This window comes from Ictidomys tridecemlineatus, chromosome 13 (assembly GCF_052094955.1).
Source record: "Ictidomys tridecemlineatus isolate mIctTri1 chromosome 13, mIctTri1.hap1, whole genome shotgun sequence".
NCBI lineage: Eukaryota > Metazoa > Chordata > Mammalia > Rodentia > Sciuridae > Ictidomys > Ictidomys tridecemlineatus.
This window is the reverse complement of record NC_135489.1, coordinates 92173943-92193943: the sequence shown is the minus strand read 5'-3', so window position 1 is coordinate 92193943 and position 20001 is coordinate 92173943. Positions and strand designations below refer to the sequence as shown.

Genomic DNA, 20001 nt, shown 5'->3' with positions numbered 1-20001 from the left:
ATATATACTCATAAGTTGCTGGTGGGATTGCAAATTCGTGCAACCATTCTGGAAAGCAATATGGCGATTTCTCAGAAAACTTGAAATGGAACCAATATTTGACCCAGTTATCCCACTCCTTGGTTTATATCCAAAGGACTTAAAATCAGCATACTACAGTAATGATGTCACATCAATGTTTATAGCAGCTCAACTCACAATATCTGAGCTATGAAACCAACCTACGTGTCCTTCAACAGATGAATGGATAAAGAAAATGTGGTATATATACACAATGGAATATTACTCAGTTTGAAAGAAGAATGAAACGATGGCATTTGCAGATAAATGGATGGAGCTGATGTTAAGCGAAATAAGCCAATCCCCAAAAAACCAAAGGTCTAATGTTTTCCCTGATATGAAGATACTAATTCACAACAAGGGGGTGGCTAGGGAAGAATGGAGATACTTTGGATTAGGCAGAGGGGAGTGAATGGAGGGGAGGTGGAATGGGGGCAGGAAGGATAGTAGAATGAGTCAGACATTATTACCCTATGAACACATATGATAACATGACTGGTATGATTCTATATCATGTGCAACCAGAAGAATGAGAAGTTATACTTTTATGTAAAATGTGTCAAAATGCATTCTACTGTCATGTATAACTAATTAGAACAAAAAAGTAATACTAAGTTAAAATATCACTGTTATATATAGTATGTACTCTTTACTCTCACTCATAAAGTAATAGTAAAACTGCATCTTAGACACTTAACTGTCAGAAATTAATAAGGAACAATACACCAAAGAAACATAATATTTTAAAAACCTTTGGTAAAAGTGACTATGAATAAACAAAAAATACCACATTTACATAATTATTTATTTCCATACAATGGCAATGCCAAGTGGAAAGAGCCTGTAGAAAGTATTTATTACTTTTAACATTATAAAAATCCTTTTGCTAAAAACAAATTCTACATGAAGTTACCTTTTTTATGAGTGTCTTCATTTTACATGAAAAGTTTTTGAGGAAATCTAATCATATACATTTTTTTTTTTTCGTGGTGGTGCTGGGGATTGAACCTTGGGCCTTGTGCATATGAGGCAAGCACTCTACCCACTGAGCTACATCCCCAGCCCCTATCATACACTCTTTCCATATGAACACAGACAGTTGGTTCTGATTTAACTGCATGATCCCCTCAGACTCTTGAATTTTTGGAAGATAGGAACTTTTTTTATTTTGAGAAAAACTATTAAGCAACTCAATATTATTAGGCATTTTTAGGTTAAGATTTATCATTTAATCCAAAACATTTTCAGTGACTATAGTTTCCCAAATGGTATTTTGTTTTTTATACTTACTTGTATGTAACTTAGAGTTTTAGCAGAACTTTTGAGGAAGTGCTAGAAGATCCTATTGAGAATTTCTATGAAAATGAGATAAAAACTAATTTATAATACAGGTAAGTGATATACCCCATATTTTTCTTACCTCAGAACTGCAAATAGCTATGTTAGCAGGAAGCTGGGAAAACTGCTTCAACTCAAACACATCACGCGCTGCCCACCGGCTCATATGATTCTCAGCTTTGCTGGATCCTATCACATGCTGGTTTGAGTGAATATAAGCCACTTCCTGAACAGCACCTAGGAGATAATTGATGTTCACTAGGTGATTTATCATCACAAAGGAAAATTGATCCATGCATACCTTAAAAATTATCAGAATCATGTCAAAAATAGGTTATGCTTTGCTGAATTTTTACTCCTGAAGAAAAAACATGCAATTATGTTAACCCTGAAATATTCTTAAAAAAACAAAACAAACAAAAAACCCTGAAGAGATTGAGTTCAAACGCGTTGGTCTAGATTATCATGAAAATAACCCCCACCCCCAGTTCCTTACCATAAATATGAGAACTGCTGAGACCAGGTAAGAATTTTAAAATTTAGACCTGAAAAGGGGATTTTGGGCACAAGAAAGTCATAGTCAAAGGTTTTTGCTATGAATTTGTCATCTTGGTTAGTTTCAAAAAGTTGTTTAGTAATTGAAGGAGTCGCGCTAGCCTTATCTGTTCCTTTAAACATGTACTTGATTACAGTGATGGAATGGGAGCATGGGGTTTATGACCAGGGAGTTTCGTTTGGTTGGCTTTGCTCAGTTTTATTGTTTGTATTTTGTCTTTTTTGTACATATGCCCAGAGAATGTCAAGATAGGAGCTTTTTAGGAAATGAAAAAAGTTAACTCATGGCTTTTATCTGAAAGAGGTTTAAAAAATGGCTACATTTTTTATTGCTTTGCTTCTAGGCACCTATAATTTATTTTTAAATTGTGGTCATAAAAGAGAAGGCTAGAACTGAGGCCTGTAAAAGCTCCCTCAAACAGCTCTGGCAATGAACCTCAATTATGACCTCCAACACTTGTGCTGTTTCAGCCCTGAACCCCTCTTAACCAGAAACTGCCAATCATGCAACACAAGACACTGTTATATAATATGATTGAAAGAGTATTAGGAAAACATTTCCCTTAAATTTAAATACCCCAGGTAGCAAGTATGGTAGTTTCAAAACTATTCTTCCGATAGAAAATTTACTGATTTTTCTTTTTTTTTTTTCTCCTTTGTTTTTTAGTTTTGATGGACACAATACCTTCATTTTATTTATCTTTATTTGGTTCTGAGGCTTGAACCCCATGCCTCACATGTGCTATGTAAGCACTCTACCACTGAGCCACAACTCCAGCTCCAGATTTTTCTTAATTTTGATCACAAACTTTATGCATTAATGAAAACGAGATTTGTTACACACTACTGACAACTTTCACAGTTAAAAAAAAAGCAACTGTTAAAAAAAAAGCTTCTGTTACACACAAACCTAAGCATAATCCAGTACTTAGTTACAAAATATATATCATAAGGATCCTTCAATGAGACCATTAACCATAAAAGAAAGTTTAATGGGTTAAAAAAACAAAAACAAAAAACCAAGGTTTCTACAGCAAAATATTCCTGCTTTTAAATCAGCTTCTTTTACTTTTTTTGTTTTTTTTATTAAGTAAGATGTTTGTAAAAGTGATGCTAACTCTTAAAATCACTAAACAGATTTTGGGCAGAGGCTAGTGGCAAGGATGTAATTTTTCAACCTCTGATTTCCCACATGAAAACAGCACTAAAAGAAAAACCAAGCCATGTTCTTGAACAACATCCTAACAAAATTAGATGACAAGATATCCCTATAAGCCCTAAAATACAAGTAGGTAGAAACAACCCAAAGCTATGAGTTCTGCATAGCATCAAAGATTGAAGGAGGATGCAAGCAACAGGTGGATCTGGCAGACCTAAGAACAGGTGACCCAGGATTGCCAACAGGTACTTCTTGGAAAGCACAGCCAGTCAACGTGAGGTCAGCAGCTGAGTCTGAGAAGGTATTCCACTGGCCAGAGTTGAGCAGGTTCCAGGGGCTTGCAGTAAGAAGACCCCAGGGGACTGGAGGCACTATCCTCCTGAAGCCGTAGTACTGACCCACCATGGCCCTGCCCAGGCCAGAACAGAAGAGGAGAAACAGAAGGCAGGGACTCGAGATGAGCAGGACAGGCATTAAACAGAAGAGACAATTTCATATAAAAAAGGAGCAAGAGAAAAACATCGGAGTCAAGTTTCAAAAATTATTAAGAGAAAGAGAATAGACAATAATATTTCTACTATGAAAACATCTCAGAAACATCTCGCTACACAGATTAAAACCATAATCAGCTTCAAAATGAGGTAAAAGACTTTAAGAACATGAAAGTGACATTTATCAACAACACAAATCAGAATTATAACTCAGAAATAATTGAACTCAAGAAAGACTTAAATATTTTTAAATATTATTTCAGAGATGAAGAATAAACTTAGAAGGAATATAAGAGGAAATAAACACAATAGATAATGTCTTTATATAAATAGAATTTTTTAAAGGAAAAAGCAGAAATAAACAAAGCAAAAAAAGATAAAAGAGACTGAAACAAATTCTGAAGGTAGGCAAAAAAAGATTGAACAAGTGAATAACAGGAGGCCTTAAAGAAGGCCAAAGCAAACAAACAGGACAAAGCACAAGTAACACTAGAACTAGAAAGCTTTCCATAAAAATTGAGTGGAAGCTACACTGTGCATGTGAGAACAGTGACCCAAATAACCAACACCAAGACACAATCTAGTAAAATTATTGGACCATGAAAAGAAAACAAACAGGCAAACAAACCAACAAAATACACCCAAATTCCGGGCATCAAGGGAGCAGAAAAAGAGGTAGGAAAGAAAAAATACAAGAGATACAAATTTTTTACACAAGAAGATGAAGTACGTATTTAAAACACTCAAGAAAACAGGGTGTTTTTACATTCAGCAAAACTGACTCTTAGGTATAAGGACTCATACTGTAATCACAAGAATCTCAGGCAAAAATATTATCATGAACAGTTATTAGAAAGCAAGCTTCAGATAACTCAATAAGTATAGAAACACTCACATAAGGACTGATGGGGAAATCTTAACTGTCTTCTTTACAGTTTTAATTATAAACCAGGACATGAAGTAGAAGGAGAGTATATAATGCAATCTCAGTATTCTGAAATGGGAAGAAAGTGGTACATAATATATAAAAATATATAATATATATAATGCTAGGACAAATATGTTATATATAAAAATATATATTATATATAAAATATATAACACCACTACATACAACTAAAATAATGTACCACTAAAAATGTGGGAAAAAAGGGAGAATATTCCTATATCTTGAAAAAAACAACATCAACAAGGAAGAAATGGGAGAGCATACAAGTACTGCAATTTTATTCTTTGACTGATGTGTAGTATGGGATAAAACAAATGAGCATTTATGAGACATTATAATTAAATTATTCCCTGTATGCTTCCAAACCAGAATTATCAATATGGAAGAAACAGTATTCAAATAAAATAAAGAGGATAAGCTGAAGCTCCATACTCTCAAGTGAAGTATCATATAAAGTTCATGAGGTATTTTATCATTATTGAACATGGGTATGTATGTATATACACACATAAAATATATGCATATATACACACATATAAAGATATAAGTAAATATGTGTATGTAGACATATTAAGGTATGTGTGTAAACACAATACATACAACTAATCTGATCATTGAAAAGATCCAGAAATAATAAATAAGCTAGTAGTAGCAACAATCATTCCTAGCATCTGACTGTGGTCTTGAAACACACTTTCTCTATAAAAGAAATTCAGGTTTTTGGAGAAATAACTGATTCTAGGTTTGGGGCAGAAAATGTACAAATAATCTTGGAACACCTTGTAATAATAGGTAACAAGGAAGTTTTCAAAGATGATTATCCTAGTGCCTGAGATCTCAGTAACTAAAATACTCGTGTCATATGCTCTGGCCAAAGAAGGGATAGCAGAGCCTTAACCATGATATTAATTGCAATAAATTGAGACCATTAACTGTGCTTGAAAATTTACAATGATGTTACGAAAAGAAAAGGTTGGGTGCAGTGGGGCACACCATAATCCCAACAGCTTGGGAGGCTTAGGCAGAAGGTTTAAAGCCAATCTTAGCAACTCAGCAAAGCCTTAAGCAACTTAGTAAGACCCTGTCTCAAAATAAAATACAAAATAGGCTGGGGATGTGGCTCAGTGGTTAAGTGCCTCTGGGTTCAATCCTTGGTTAAAAAAAAAAAAATAGATTGTCTTAAATGATATAGAACCAATTTATTATATTGAACATTGGCAAATAAAGGAATTAAGCATTTTTCCTATACAAATTCTACCATTAGGTAAGCATTAGTAGATAAGGGACAGCATATCTTTATAAAAGTATTCTAAAAAAATGGAAATTAGAAGAGCAGAAAATATCATTTTATTATGCTGAATAAATAAACAGATACAGAAATTAAGCATTAAAGGTCGCTAATAACAGAGACAGAGAGAAAAGCAACATTCTATGCCTCCTATCTTCCTGCCAAACATTTAACTCTTGTCTTGCTGAAGGCAATGAACCTCAGCTTGACATAGTCTTGAGAGCCAACTGCTCATTTGCAGAGGACCAAGCCCAAGTGCACTGAGAATGTACATTCAACAAAATGAAGATGGAGGAAAACTTGACAGATGGCCCAGGTTCTGCAACAGATAATTTGTAGAAATTACTAAATTTGTAAATAATTACTATTAAAGTCAGAATAATTGATGTTTATGGAGCAGAAAGGCTGTGATTAGGATGGGGCGCATAGAGGGGGTCCTGAGGTAGATGGCAAAGCTCTTTGTTTCCAGGTAGGTGGTCTTCCCTTAATCCTGCCACCCACCTGCCTCCTTATTTGTGTCTCAGTGTAGCATCTTATTTTTAGAGCTACTTTACAAGCTAATTCAATAACCTCTTACAGAACTGTTTGATTGAGCAAAACAATTATTTAAAGAAAAAAAAAACTCAAAATGTGTCTGAAGTTACCTAAAAGTTTATCCATTGATTCATACATCTGCTCTTGATTGGCAACTTTCTCATTTGAAAATTTCATTGGTTTTCTTGGTATAAAAGTGTTAATTTTCTTATGATGGCTAGGCAATGTTGCAGATAAACTGATTTTGTCTTTTATAGTTTTTGCTGTATGGCTCTGTTTAGAGCCACTGAAGTGGCTGACAGATACACTGTCATCTGAGGATGAAAAGTCATCAATAATTTGAGAGTTACTACCCTCATCTGTTGCACACAATTGGTTTGTTTTCTTCATTGTTTTAGGAAAACTGAAAAGTTGTCTTTTGTTTTCCTTTTTCCTCTTAAGCCTCAATCGACTAGTAGATCTTTGTTTTCTTACCCTCATCTTGGGGTACATTTCAATGTCATCAGATTCGTCACTAATATCACCAGTGTCTTGGCTTTTCATAATAGGTTTCAGGGTCCTGTTCTCAGGATTTAAATTTTTTGAAATGAGTGCATGTCTTCTGTCATTAGTCTCTTCACCATTACCATTGTTTCTTATTTTGACAGGGTTTTCTGTTTCAGAATCTTCAGATTCATCTAAGAGTTGCTTACACCTTATTCTATTGTTAGGGAATCGTGGAGTTGCATATTGTGTGGGAAAGATGACATCACTGTCTTCTGATTCTGTGCCATTCTGTATATTGCAATGACGTCCCACCAGATGTGAAGAGTTTTTTTCAACATCAGACTCAGAAGAAGCATTCTGTTCTAATAGTTTCTCACTTTTATCAAAAACACGTTTCTCATTTGAATTTAGGATTTTATCTAATGTCTGGTGTTCTGAAGTACCAACAGTGTCCTGAGTTTTCTGACAACCAGCATCTTTGGCTTCTGCTGGAAGGCAAACGGGCTGCTCATCAGAACTTTCACCACCAGACGCAGTATTTCCCTTGCCATCTCTAACTGCTGTACACTTTGCCTCCAGCAGTTTAGAGAAGCCACACTGGAGTAAGGTCAGCTGCCCTGAAGAACCTGCAGCTTTGCTTGTATCAGATGCTTTGCCATTAGAAGTCTTTATTCTTGAGGCTCTCACCGACTCGTCATCACTAAAGTCACTGCAGAGATCATAGGCGTCCACTGCCAGTGGGTCTGCAGGTGGGTCTTGTCCTCTGGGTTCTTGACAGTCAGGCTCCCTGGGCTATAGATAAAATGACAACATAATGATACACAAGCTATTGCACTGGAAGGGAATTAAGTTTGGACAGATAATTTCAGTGTAAGTACGCAACTTGGCATTTTTAAAAAGTGTAACATTTAATAAACAAATGTAAAGGATTTAATATTATGGTCTAGTACAGTCTTTTCTCTTTCAAAGTATTAAACTTTCCAAAATAAATAAAAGTTTAAACTAGAGTATCATGTGATCAAATCATTTTTAAGGAAAACAGAGTGGGGTGCTCAGCTTCTAATATACAGGGACTCACAATTCTAGCCTCAAAAGGTAAAAGCACATAACTCATTGTTTAAAAATTACTGGGGTTTATTGAGGTCCAGCAGATTCTTCCAATCATGCTTTAAGAAAAAAAACCTTACAGATAAAGAATTCACAACTGCAAAATGGTTCAAGTTGTTAAAATAAGATAATAAATAAAGTCCAGTAGGATCATTAAAATTGAGAAAGTTTTAGAGTAAAATCTACAACAAATTTAAATCCAATATTTAATTTTTTCTACTTTAATCAGAATTAGTCAGACATCTCAGTCTCCTAAAACTGAGAAGTAAGTGATTTGGGGAAAGTATTATCCAGTGATACTTCTGCTAATATTTGATATTCATATATGTATGTATGTATGTATGTATTTGGTACCGGGGATTGAACTCAGGGACACTTGACCATTGAGCTACATTCCTAGCCCTTTTTTGTATTAGAGACAGGGTCTCACTGAGTTGCTTAGCACCTCACTTTTGCTGAGGCTGGCTTGTGATCCTCCTGCCTCAGCCTCCCAAGCCACATGCCCAGCTTCATATCTTTAAATTTAAAAAAATATTCACCCTAATTTACTTGGAGAGAATTAACTTTGGGCAGATAACTTATGTTCAGGTAGATTACTGGGCTGATAAAAACACATGGTTAAATCTGTAAAAGCAAACAAGATTAAATTAGCAACAATGACATAAAAATTTTCCCTTTTCATATATACTTTTCACCTCTCAAAAAGCCTTCTGATGAAAATACAGATTTTTGTGTTATGTAGATAAGATACTACTAATAAGATCACAAGATCAAGGACTCAAATCAAATCAAATATGTTCTGATTTAAAGAATGATTTTGATATTTGGATTTAATAATCAAACACACATTGATGGCTATTTTTCCATTTAATATGCTATTCAGTAAAAATTATTTATTTGGATTGGGTTGGTCACTTACACAGTACATTTAATTTTGGATTTAACTTGGTTTAGTTAAAATTCCAGTTTAGATGTATATGTCTGATGATGGCTCCTGAATTTGTTAACTTTAAGACACAATATCAAATCAGCTTAAATTATAAATTTAACTGGCAGTTCTCTGACTTAGTGTCCTTAATATTAAAAATAAAACAAAACCAAAAAACTGTGTTTTTTAATGTGATGAAAAATGGAAGAAAAAGGAAATGAAATTTAAAATTGTCACAGTACATGTTTTCTAGGTGTGGTGGGCTACAGACTCAACACTGCCTACCGTTTCTGGGTTATGCGCTGGAGGTCTCTCTTTCAACCATGTTGTGGCAGTCATGATTCCTGCTTCCACTTGGCCTTCTCTCTGGAACATCAGCAAAAAAGAAAGTAAATAGCTGTGTAAAATAAGGGGTAAAAGCAACCAAGTAAACAACAGCAATGACAAGTTAAATCTTCAAGCTAGAGCAGGAAAAAATGGAACTTGCTTTAGCACTCCTAATGCTACTTTCAATTTGCTAATTAAAGAACCAATATTCAGTATAATATAACATTTTAAAATACTCTAGCAGTTTACTTTTTCAGAAGCAGAAAACTAATAATACTTTATAGTGAATGCCATTAAAAGTATTATTGGTGGGGAGGAGAGGAAAAAAAAGTTACCCAAGAATCATAACCATAATAGCCATTCCTACTTAATAATTATAGTAAGGAACATACTGGCAACACCACAGTGTCGAGCACTGGAAACGTGATACAACTAGTATATTTACTGGTCACATGAAAAGGTCATCCTAATATGAAACTAAACAACTACCTTAATTATATAACAGGCTTTTTGGAAAGCATTTGCACTTTAAAGCATTTGGTATATTTCCCTGTGCCCCCTCCTACATTTGGGACTTACCCCGGGGCCTTGAGCATGCTAGGCAAGCACTCTACCACTGAACTACATTCCCAATCCATTGGTGCATCATTTAACAGAGGTATCTAATGGTCTAGATTCCAGAATATTAAATTCTTCTTCTAAAGGAAATTAATTCTTTCTATGTTGGAATAATTTTCAGTTTACAGCTTGCTAGCAGCTATAAGCTAGCAGCTATGAGCAGCTCAAAGTGCTTGAAGAATCTACACTCGTTCAGGCCTAATAGCAACACCTGCAGGATGGGATGCTCTGTTCTAGTGAGCCATTAGTGAAATCACACCCTTAGCATTTGTGGTTAGCGTTGCCAAGCTGCCAGGCCAGGAAACCGATAGTCAGGAGCCTCAGGCATGGAACTCCTAACTTAAAAAGCCCTCTCCCCTAGGGACAAAGACCCTTCCTGATAGTAATATTTAGAGCATTCTCATAGTGTGGTTATATTAGGCATAAGATGATTGGCTTACAGATACTATCTTGCTTGTGTATGATTGATAGGCATGCCCCACTCAAATCCTATAACAATTGTATGCATTTCAAAAATAAACTGAGCTACTGGATGATGACTTGAGGTTTGTCTGCTGCCAGTTTTCTCACCAACTCCCGGAGTCTACTCCCCGCGACTGAGGTAGCTGAGCAACTAATTGACCACAGCAGTGACCAGAACGACAGCATTTCTAAGGTTGTATTTGTTGATAGAATAAAGGGAAGTAAACTACCATCACCAGAGTTACCAATGCCCAGCTTATAAATAGACAGCATACTAATGGCATATTCCAGCCACCTGGTATCCAGGGACATGAGTGAGAATCTCCCTACAGAAATCTACTGGGTGATGAACGGTGCTAGATTGTCAGGAATCCTTAGCCCCCACACCTTGAGGCTACTGTAGCAAGGGGAGGGGAGCCCCCTTCCCAGCACTACCATTTATCTCAACAGAAGCTAACAGGCTGTAGGAGATGCAACTGCAGCATGAGAAACCCTCAGACTGTTGACACTCCTTTCTGATACAGAAATGGCCATTCCAGTGTTCAGATCAGATGCTTGGAGCCACCCTGAACTTCTCTTTTTATTCCTCACATATATAAGCAAGTTCTCTCAGCCCACCTACATAACATATAGAATCCAACCACTTCTTATGCCATCTGCCACTATCACCCTGGCCTAAGCCTCCATGGTTTCTCAGGAGGATTACTGTAGCATCCGTCTAACAGGTGTCTTGCTTTTGCCTCCTGTAGTCTAATGCTAGTAGACTTTCACAGTGAAGCTGATGTAAATCAGACTACGTCATTCTTCAGTTGAGAACTGTGGGAGACCAACCTTGCATGTGACTGAGTCACACTTCCCGGCTGGGTGCTGAGGCGCTCAGTCGCAGAATGTGGCAGAGCTTTCCCCACCCTTCTTGGGTCCGAGGGTTGGTGTCTCGTGCATGGGTGTGTCTTGCTACCGCCCCATAGGTGAAGCTATGCTCACCTGTTCCTTTGTTCGGGATAGAATCTTCCATGGAAGTGCCTTGTGTGTGTCCCCTTCTCTTACTGTGCCCTTGGGTGTGGCCTACCCAGGTGTCAGTCAACCTGCTGACAGTGGACATCATGAAGATAGACTCAGCCCCCTGAAACCTGACACCTTGCCTCATTTGAATAGCTTCTCCTCAATAAAAGGGGTCAGTGTGTGCTCTTGCTCTCTCTCTTCCCGCAGACCCTTAAGGTCAGAGAAGCCGTCAAAGCGACCCCAAAGAAAAAGGTATTTGTGTCTCTTGTGTGGTTATTTTGCACAGCTCAGTCAGCCCAGTTCAACTGGAGTAAACCCTGAGCCTTTTAGCCTTTTACCGGCAGAGAACTCTCCATTGCTTCTGTTTTTCTGGTCTCACTGCTGGGCTTGGCTGTCTCCTTTACTCCACAACAGCCTTGGTCGCCCAGCCATTGGAAACCATGCTGGACATACTCCTCTCACAGGGACTCTGCATTTGTTCTCTTGGTCTAAGACCCACATTCCTCCCTCACCTCTTTGGAGATGCAAATGCAACCTTCACAAGGAGGCCATCCTTAGCCATCCCAGTCTAAAATTGTGATGCTCTTTCCTTGAAGGTCCCTATTTCCTTTCTTTTCTCTATTTTTATACTTGGAACTTATCATCATATACTGTACCTTTCACTGACTTACTTTGTTTATTGTTTGTTTCTGCCAATAGAATGTAAACTTCTTATAGAAAGAAGTTTTTAATCTATTCATTTATGTATGTCTAGCTCTAGGAACAGATAGTCAATAAATATCTGTGAAATGAACTCTCAATATCTGTCTCTAAAGGAAACCATGAAGAGGAAGGTCAATACAAGATAGAATTAAATTGCCCAGAAATCCTAAGATTAAAAGTGCAATATAATTCAAATTTCTACATCTTAAAATATTTCAAAAGGCCCCCATAATGCAGGCCTTGGAATAATAAAATATCTTTTCGCCAAAAGCACCATGAATCTAACCAGGTCAGAATAATTTAAATTCTGGTTGGTGACAAATAAGTAATCTTAATTCCAAACTTAATTTAATAATCAAATACCAGTGATATGTCAAGTTGTTAAAGATACTTTACCACAAATGAAATGGATTTAATGACAGGATGGCCCTGTCATTAAAAAAAGAACTTCTGAAGAAGAAACAAGATGCACGGTGGACAACCAGAGAACAAAAGAACTTTCCACTTAATAACTTCTCTTCCTATTTTGTTTTACATAATACTTGTTTAACAAAGGAATAGATGGTGATTCTGACAGGATAAATAATCAAATGCTATTTTTACAGGCAATGATTTTAAATTATAAATATGAATATAGGCATATTGGGTAGTACTCTGAGATGAAAGGACTATCTAGGGGTAGAGTGGAAAGATGGAGGACAAATAAGAGAAATGGGGATGAAGAAGTACATGAAAGAAATGGCATATTCAAAAACAAGGGGAAAAAAGAAAGAAAAAGAAAAGGGGGGAATAACTTTAAATGGGTCATTCAATTCAAAATCAGATAGTTACTATAAAACAAAAACTCAGCAATAAACATCAAACACTGTTTAATAGTTGCAATATTTGCAGGATACAATTAATATATAACTTCTTTTTTTATCCACAGAAGATCCTTTTTTTTGGGGGGGGTGTCTTAGGAATTGAACTCAGTGCTCTACTAGTGAGCTACATCCCCAATCCTTTTTGAGACAGGGTCTATGTTCCCCAGGTTGGCCTTGAACTCAATAATCTTCCTGCCTCAGACTTCTGTGTCTCTGGGATTACAGGTATGTACAATGGTCCCAGGTCCACCAGTGATCCTTTTGAACTACCACTGAACTTGCTCAATGTATAGTGACTTTATTCATTATGTAAACAATCTCTTCCACCTTCCATCAAGATAGTCAAAGTACCTCAAGGACAAGAACCAATTTTTCCTTAAACTTTATGGTACTGACTAAATGAATACATTAAGGTTTTACTACAAATTCCTGAAATTCTCTGAGTTTCAACTTCCTCATCGATGTAGTAAGGAGATTAAAAAAGAAGACTCAGAAAGACTTTATGATACCCATATTAACATTAATTAGAAAACAGACTAATATCCTTAGTACTCCAGCATATTAAAAAACTTAGTTTTTAAGTAGATATCTCATTTGAAGAATAAGAAACATCTGTATGCAGAGGATGAACAAAACTGGGAGAGTTTGAAATATTGGTATGGAATTTTTATTGGGAACAGAAAACAAAAATCTCCATGAGACAAGAGAGTACATCTCAAGGAGTATGTGGTAACTTCTAATCAAAACATATTTTATAGTTCTGTTTATTCAGGATTTTATTTTATTTTATTAGTTCTTGTCTCTTCAGCAGCTGCTTTCAAAATAACAAACATCTCTATGCCTGTCTGAAATGGCCTTTGGAATCACACTATCTCAAACATATATTTGTATGTGTGTGTGTATGTGTATGTGCATTATTTACAACTATGCATGAGAAAATCTTTGTCTAGAGGTATACCAGTTTATTTCCTACTTCTCTAAAAGTAGAAATTCTAAAGATCGGTATTTTTGATAAGGAAAACCAAAAGTTTCTCTGAAAATGCACCAATTGTATTTCAAGTTTCCTGTGGGATAAAACTGTAGTTAAAATATTATTGAAAGGGTCAAAGAATAATTTCACACCTCCAGGATGTCCCTCGTAAGACAAGATCCTTGGGGTCTTAGTCTGAAGAGATTATAGGTCCCAAAAAGTTCTCCTCGATGCTCTTTTGATCCTTGAACTGCTTCAAAATATCGCTTGGCATTTTCACTTCCAACTACCACACACTGAAGTTGCTAGAACAACAACAAGAACAATAACAACAAAAAATTCAAGATGTTTTTGAAGTATATGCTCCAACAATATGTCAGAACTTCCTGGCATTCCATATATATATATACAGCATTAGCTAGAGCAGGTGGAATCTTGGAATCTCCTTAGGGAGGAAATTTTTTTTTTAATTTCCCTGGCAGATGTTGCCATTTTGGTGAGAGAATAATAATTGGCCAGTTTGATTGAAGTAGAGATCTTACATTTCCTGTTTTATCTGTTTTCTAAGAAGTGAATCAAAATCACATATTTATATAATATATGCACCTGACATGAATGTTTAATAAAAACATACACTTCAATATATTTTTACTTTTTAAATTCATTTCACACAGAGACTATTAAAACTGAGAGAAGTAATCACTGTGTCACTAAAATTAAATTATAATCCAAAGTAATACAATAACCATTTGTGTCCAACTGATTGTATCACAATTACATTGTCAACTAACAGCCAAACCTCTATTGCTGTTGTAGAAAACAATGTCGAATACAGAAAGAACACTGACATAGGGTCCTTAAGGGCATTTACCATTTTAGGATCAACATTCATGTGCACTATATGCTGGATAATTTACTAAATGTTATGTAAATATGTAAACTTAAAATACAACCTGATTAATCCCATGTATACCTTAAAAGTATCTTGGAAGAAACAAATTAAAAAATCTACAGAATGGAAAATTACTTCAGTTTAGGGATGGAGGAATTAGTAAGAAGTGATGCTTAACTTTCATTATTGTCGGAGCTGATCTGCACTGTCATGTTATTCTAGACAACTAAAATTCTTGTTAGTAAGACCCACCATTTATTGAACACTTCCTACGACTACAGCATTTTATTTTACATTCTCTCATATATAACCTCTGTAACTTCATAAGATATTATCTCCATTTTAGAAGTAACAAATGTAGAATTTCTCTATTTTATAAATAAAGCAACTTAAGTTTAGAGAAATTGGTTTGCCTAGGGGTGTCAGCAAGGTGTCATTGCTGGAATTTGCACATGGGTTTAGCTGAATTGAAAATTGATACTCTCAACAATTTCTCACATAGAGGATTGCTCTTTTAAACAAGGCCTTATGATTTTAGTTTAAAAAGTTATAAATCAACATGTCAACTTGATCAGTTCAGTATCAACGGCCCAGAAATGGGGGCTACAATCCTCGGAATACAGATTCACAATAGCAATTGATAAGACTAATGACCAGCTGTCTCTTTTACCCTTGCTGCTGACTCCACCTTTAACCCTGACATTGTTGGACTGTAGGTCTACAAACTACAATTACTAAGAGAAGCTGCAAGCCCTGAGTCTTTGTAATTTTCCTAGCAAAGGTTTAGACACAAAATTTATTAAAAGTACATTATTTTACATTTAAACTTTAAGTTTTCCAAAGTGGCTTCAGTACAAGAAAAATCAGGTTTTTCCTTCAGTAGGCTAACCATAAAAATATCATTGTAGAATTCAAGAGGGTAAGGGAAAAAAAAACCACAACTAGAAAATGTAGCTTACATTCTAGCATAAGAAAAATTCACATAAGGTCATAAAATGCTTGGATTTCATCATGACCACAGATAAGATATGCAAGAAAAAAGTTAAAAGGATGTGCTCATGTTAAGAAGTTCAAGGGCCCTTCTTTCATTTTCAAAGCCAGCAGCTTTGCTGTCTCATCTGTGTCACCTTCTGCCTTCACATCTTCCTCTCTGCTATCTCTGACCCTACTGTCTCCTCGTGATTACACTGGGACCACCCCCAAATCCACAGGGATCAGGAGATTAGGAAGTAGACATCTTTGGGGGACCATAATCAGCCTATCACAGTAAATGTATGCAAAAAGAATGACAGGGACATGTCAAATGACACCGAAGCTTCTTTCAACGAATTCCCATTGGCTAGACACAAGATGATTTGAAGATCAAAGTAAATAGCAAAATTCAATGGGTTGAAAATTGTTACTGAAATAGAAACCCATGAATCTACACAGATTAAATAAATACATAGAAGGGGAAACTTTTTTTTAATGGTAGAATGCCAAATAGCAAAACTGAAAGAATAATGGAAATAGAGAAATCACACCTGGCTTTCATCATAGTGGCAGCTGACTCGGGCAGAAAGGCTGATGAACACATAAATGGGATATTGGTGTGATTCTGGAGACCTCCCCGTGAACTACTTATCAATTAAAATGGTAACAGATCACTGTGCAGTGGAGAAACCCGCAGGTCACCATGCTGTGCCTTCTGACTGATGTGATGAGAAGGCACGGCATCCTGTCTATGGCATTCCTGCCAAGATTCCTGGCTTGAGTCTGGACAAGAAGAAGCTAATGGATCCAGCTAGGTCAAGGGACATCCCACACAAGGAAAGGCTTCCTGTCTGAAACTGTCATCATGAAGGACAAGAAAACACCTAAGTAAAAATGTAGCCATGATCCTGGATTGCATCATTAACCAGAAAGGAAAAAGGGGACATCTGGGGAGAGCTGGGAAAACTAAACAGGTCCTAAGGGTTACAAAGTAATGATGCATCAATGTCAGTGATCTGGGAAACTGAAATGAAGAGGGGTGAGTTGTACAAAAATACGTAAAACTGTTCTTAATGCATAAAGCCATTTTTATATGTTCTTCTAATAGAAGAGTGACTTGCTTTTGAAGAAATATACACTAGAGATAAAGTCTGTGACTTTCTCTCATGTAGGTCAGAAAAAGATAAAAGATAAGATTTAAGAGAAAGAGAAAGCAAATATGTAAAATATTACCAACTGGGGGATTACGGTGAAGTTTGGGGGTTCTTTATGCTGTTTCTGCAAATACATTTTTAACGAGATGAATTTCTGAATGGCAAATTTTAGAAAGCATATAATGCTTCAAACCTGAAGAAGTACAGTTGCTAAATAAGTGATGTTTTCATTTTTAAAAAAGTATAAAATATCTGAATGCATTATCACAACAGATGCAAAACAACAACAACAACAAAGACATCAAAGTCAAAGTCCTTCTTGAACAACACAGATCCCCTTACTAGAATCCTAATGCCAGGTGTAACTCTCTAGATCTCTTTCAATGTAGTTACAGCTATTTCTATAACCATATTAAAATAGTATAATGCATAGATACTATTTATACCTGCATATACTGTCCTGCAAGTTGCTTTTTTGACCTACTTAACAATGTCTCAGAGATGCTGTCACATCATTGCATATGACCCGACATCTTAGTCTTTTTTTTCTTTTTTTCCTTCTTCTTCTTCTGTTGCAGAGTAGTCTGTGATTTGGGTCTACACGAATTTTTAAAAATATTTTATTGGACACAACACCTTTATTTTACTTGTTTATTTTTATGTGGTGCTGAGGATCGAACCCAGGGTCTCGCATGTGCGAGGTGAGTACTCTACTGCTGGGCCACAACCCAGCCCCTGGGTCTACTAGAATTTTTGTTATCATTCCTTTATTGTTGGACACGCAAGCTGTTTCCTTTTTTATTCTTAAACAAACACTAACAGTGCTGAATATGAATCCTTGTCAACCCTTTCTGAGCATTTTTGTCAGGTTAGCCTCTAAAATAAGTGTAACAAGTTGTATTCTCAGCAACAGTATGTGAGTATTCCAACAGCATCAGCACTCTGTCCAGCAACCCTCAAAACAAAACCATAATTTAAAAATGTAGAATGTTCAGGACATGATAATATTTTATTTTGCTTCTTTAGGTGTGTGGTTAGTGTTCCACATGAGCATTATAACCACTTGTATTTTTTCTTCAGAGAAATGCCTACTTAGAGTCATTTTATGGGTTTTGGAAAAATTTTTTTAAAAAATATTCTTTTAGTTGTAGATGGACGTAATACCTTTATTTATTTATTTTTATGTGGTGCTGAGGATTGAACCCAGTGCCTCACACACGAGATGAGTGTTCTATTACTGAGCCACAATCCCAGCCCCTTGAAATTTTAATATTTTGTAGATGCTGTTCGAACTTTACATATGACAAAATTCCAACCTTGTCTCTCATTTGGTTTTCAGTTCCTGTGCCGTACAGAAATTTCATACAAACATGTAGTCAACCTTACAAGATTTGCCTTAGAGACTGTGTTACTTTCTTAGTGCACTGGCTGTCATAAAGTGCTATAAACTGAGGGCTTAGAACAACAGAAATTTATTGTCTCTCAGTTCTAGAGGCTTGAAGTTGGAAATCAAGATGTCTGGGCCTCTTGGAAGGTTCTGGGCGTTGGTCCTTCCTTGCAGCCACATGGCTCCTGTTTCTGCCTCCCTTGTCTGTGAGATTAGTATTCAATTCCTCACGTGGAGGCTTTGTGAAAGATGCTGTGTTTGTGTTCCTGGGAGGCGGTGGTCTGTAATTTTCTGTTCCTGCAATGCCTTTGTCTAGTTTTGATGTCAGAAATCTTCTTTCTAAAATAAGTCGGAAGCATTCCCTCCTCTGTTTTCACAAAGAATATTAGATGTTTCAAAGAATCCAGCCCTCTAGTCATCTGGACTAGGATCTTTCTTTGTGGGAAAGTTCCAAATTAAGAATTCAATTTCTTTGCACAATATAAAGCTATAATTTTCCCTCACTTGAATTATTGCCTCTAAGTAGCCAGTACCACTAATAAGAATTTAGTTCTCTATTTAATTCTAGTATTATAAGTGATGATTTTTTTTCCTCCATATAAGTTTGCCTCTGGAAATTTTAAGAATTTTTCCATTTCTCTTTGAGTGTTTCATGCTTACAGAGAGACGGTGTAAATGTAAATCCATGTCCATTCATTCTATTTAGAACTTGCTGGGCCCACAGAATCCAGATTCTTGTTTTCCACTTTTTCATGTTTCTTACCTTTTTTAAAAATTTTATTTTTATTTTTATTTTTTTTTTATTGGTTGTTCAAAACATTACAAAGCTCTTGACATATTTCATACATTAGAACCAAGTTGGTTATGAACTCCCCATTTTACCCCAAATACAGATTGCAGAATCACATTGGTTACACATCCACATTTTCACATAATGCCCTATTAGTAACTGTTGTATTCTGCTACCTTTCCTATCCCATACTATACCCCTCCCCTCCCCTCCCATCTTCTCTCTCTACCCCACCTACTGTAATTCATTTCTCTCCTTGTTTATTTTCCCATTCCCCTCATAATCTCTTATATGTAATTTTGTATAACAATGAGGGTCTCCCTCCATTACCATGCAATTTCCCTTTTCTCTCCCTTTCCCTCCCACCTCATGTATCTGTTTAATGTTAATCTTTTCTTCCTGCTCTTCCTCCCTCCTCTGTTCTTAGTTGCTCTCATTATATCAAAAAAGACATTTGGTATTTGTTTTTTAGGGATTGGCTAGCTTCACTAAGCATAATCTGCTCTAGTGCCATCCATTTCCCTGCAAATTCCACGATTTTGTCATTTTTTAGTGCTGCGTAATACTCCATGGTGTATAAATGCCACATTTTTTTTTTTATCCATTCATCTATTGAAGGGCATCTGGGTTGGTTCCACAGTCTAGCAATTGTGAATTGTGCTGCTATGAACATCGATGTGGCAGTATCCCTGTAGTATGCTCTTTTAAGGTCTTCAGGGAATAGTCCGAGAAGGGCAATAGCTGGGTCGAATGGATGTAGGTAGACAAACACAATATCTTCATTTTTATGTGGTGTTGAGGACAGAACCCAGTGCCTCAGACATGCAAGGCAAGAGCTCTACCACGGAGTCCCAGCCCCAGTCCCAGTCCCAGTCCCAGCCCCAGTCCCTTTTTAGGGTTTCCTGTCTTTCCCTCTCTTCTCCTCTTAATTCTAAGACTGATGTTCAACTTCTGGATCTAGTCGTTG

The 20001-nt window shown here is 36.3% G+C and overlaps 1 protein-coding gene across 3 annotated transcripts in view; it reads right to left on the bottom strand.

Moving 5' to 3' along the window:
* Positions 1-20001, bottom strand: part of Ercc6l2 (ERCC excision repair 6 like 2) — a 110053-nt gene that overhangs the window by 25789 nt on the left and 64263 nt on the right. For all 3 annotated transcript variants that reach the window (XM_078030545.1, XM_078030544.1, XM_078030543.1), the window contains exons 14-17: positions 13992-14144; positions 9181-9261; positions 6485-7652; positions 1481-1635 (exon numbers count right to left, since the gene is read on the bottom strand). In XM_078030545.1, the coding sequence (XP_077886671.1) occupies positions 1481-1635; positions 6485-7652; positions 9181-9261; positions 13992-14144 (1557 nt within the window). The remainder of the gene's footprint in view (positions 1-1480; positions 1636-6484; positions 7653-9180; positions 9262-13991; positions 14145-20001) is intronic.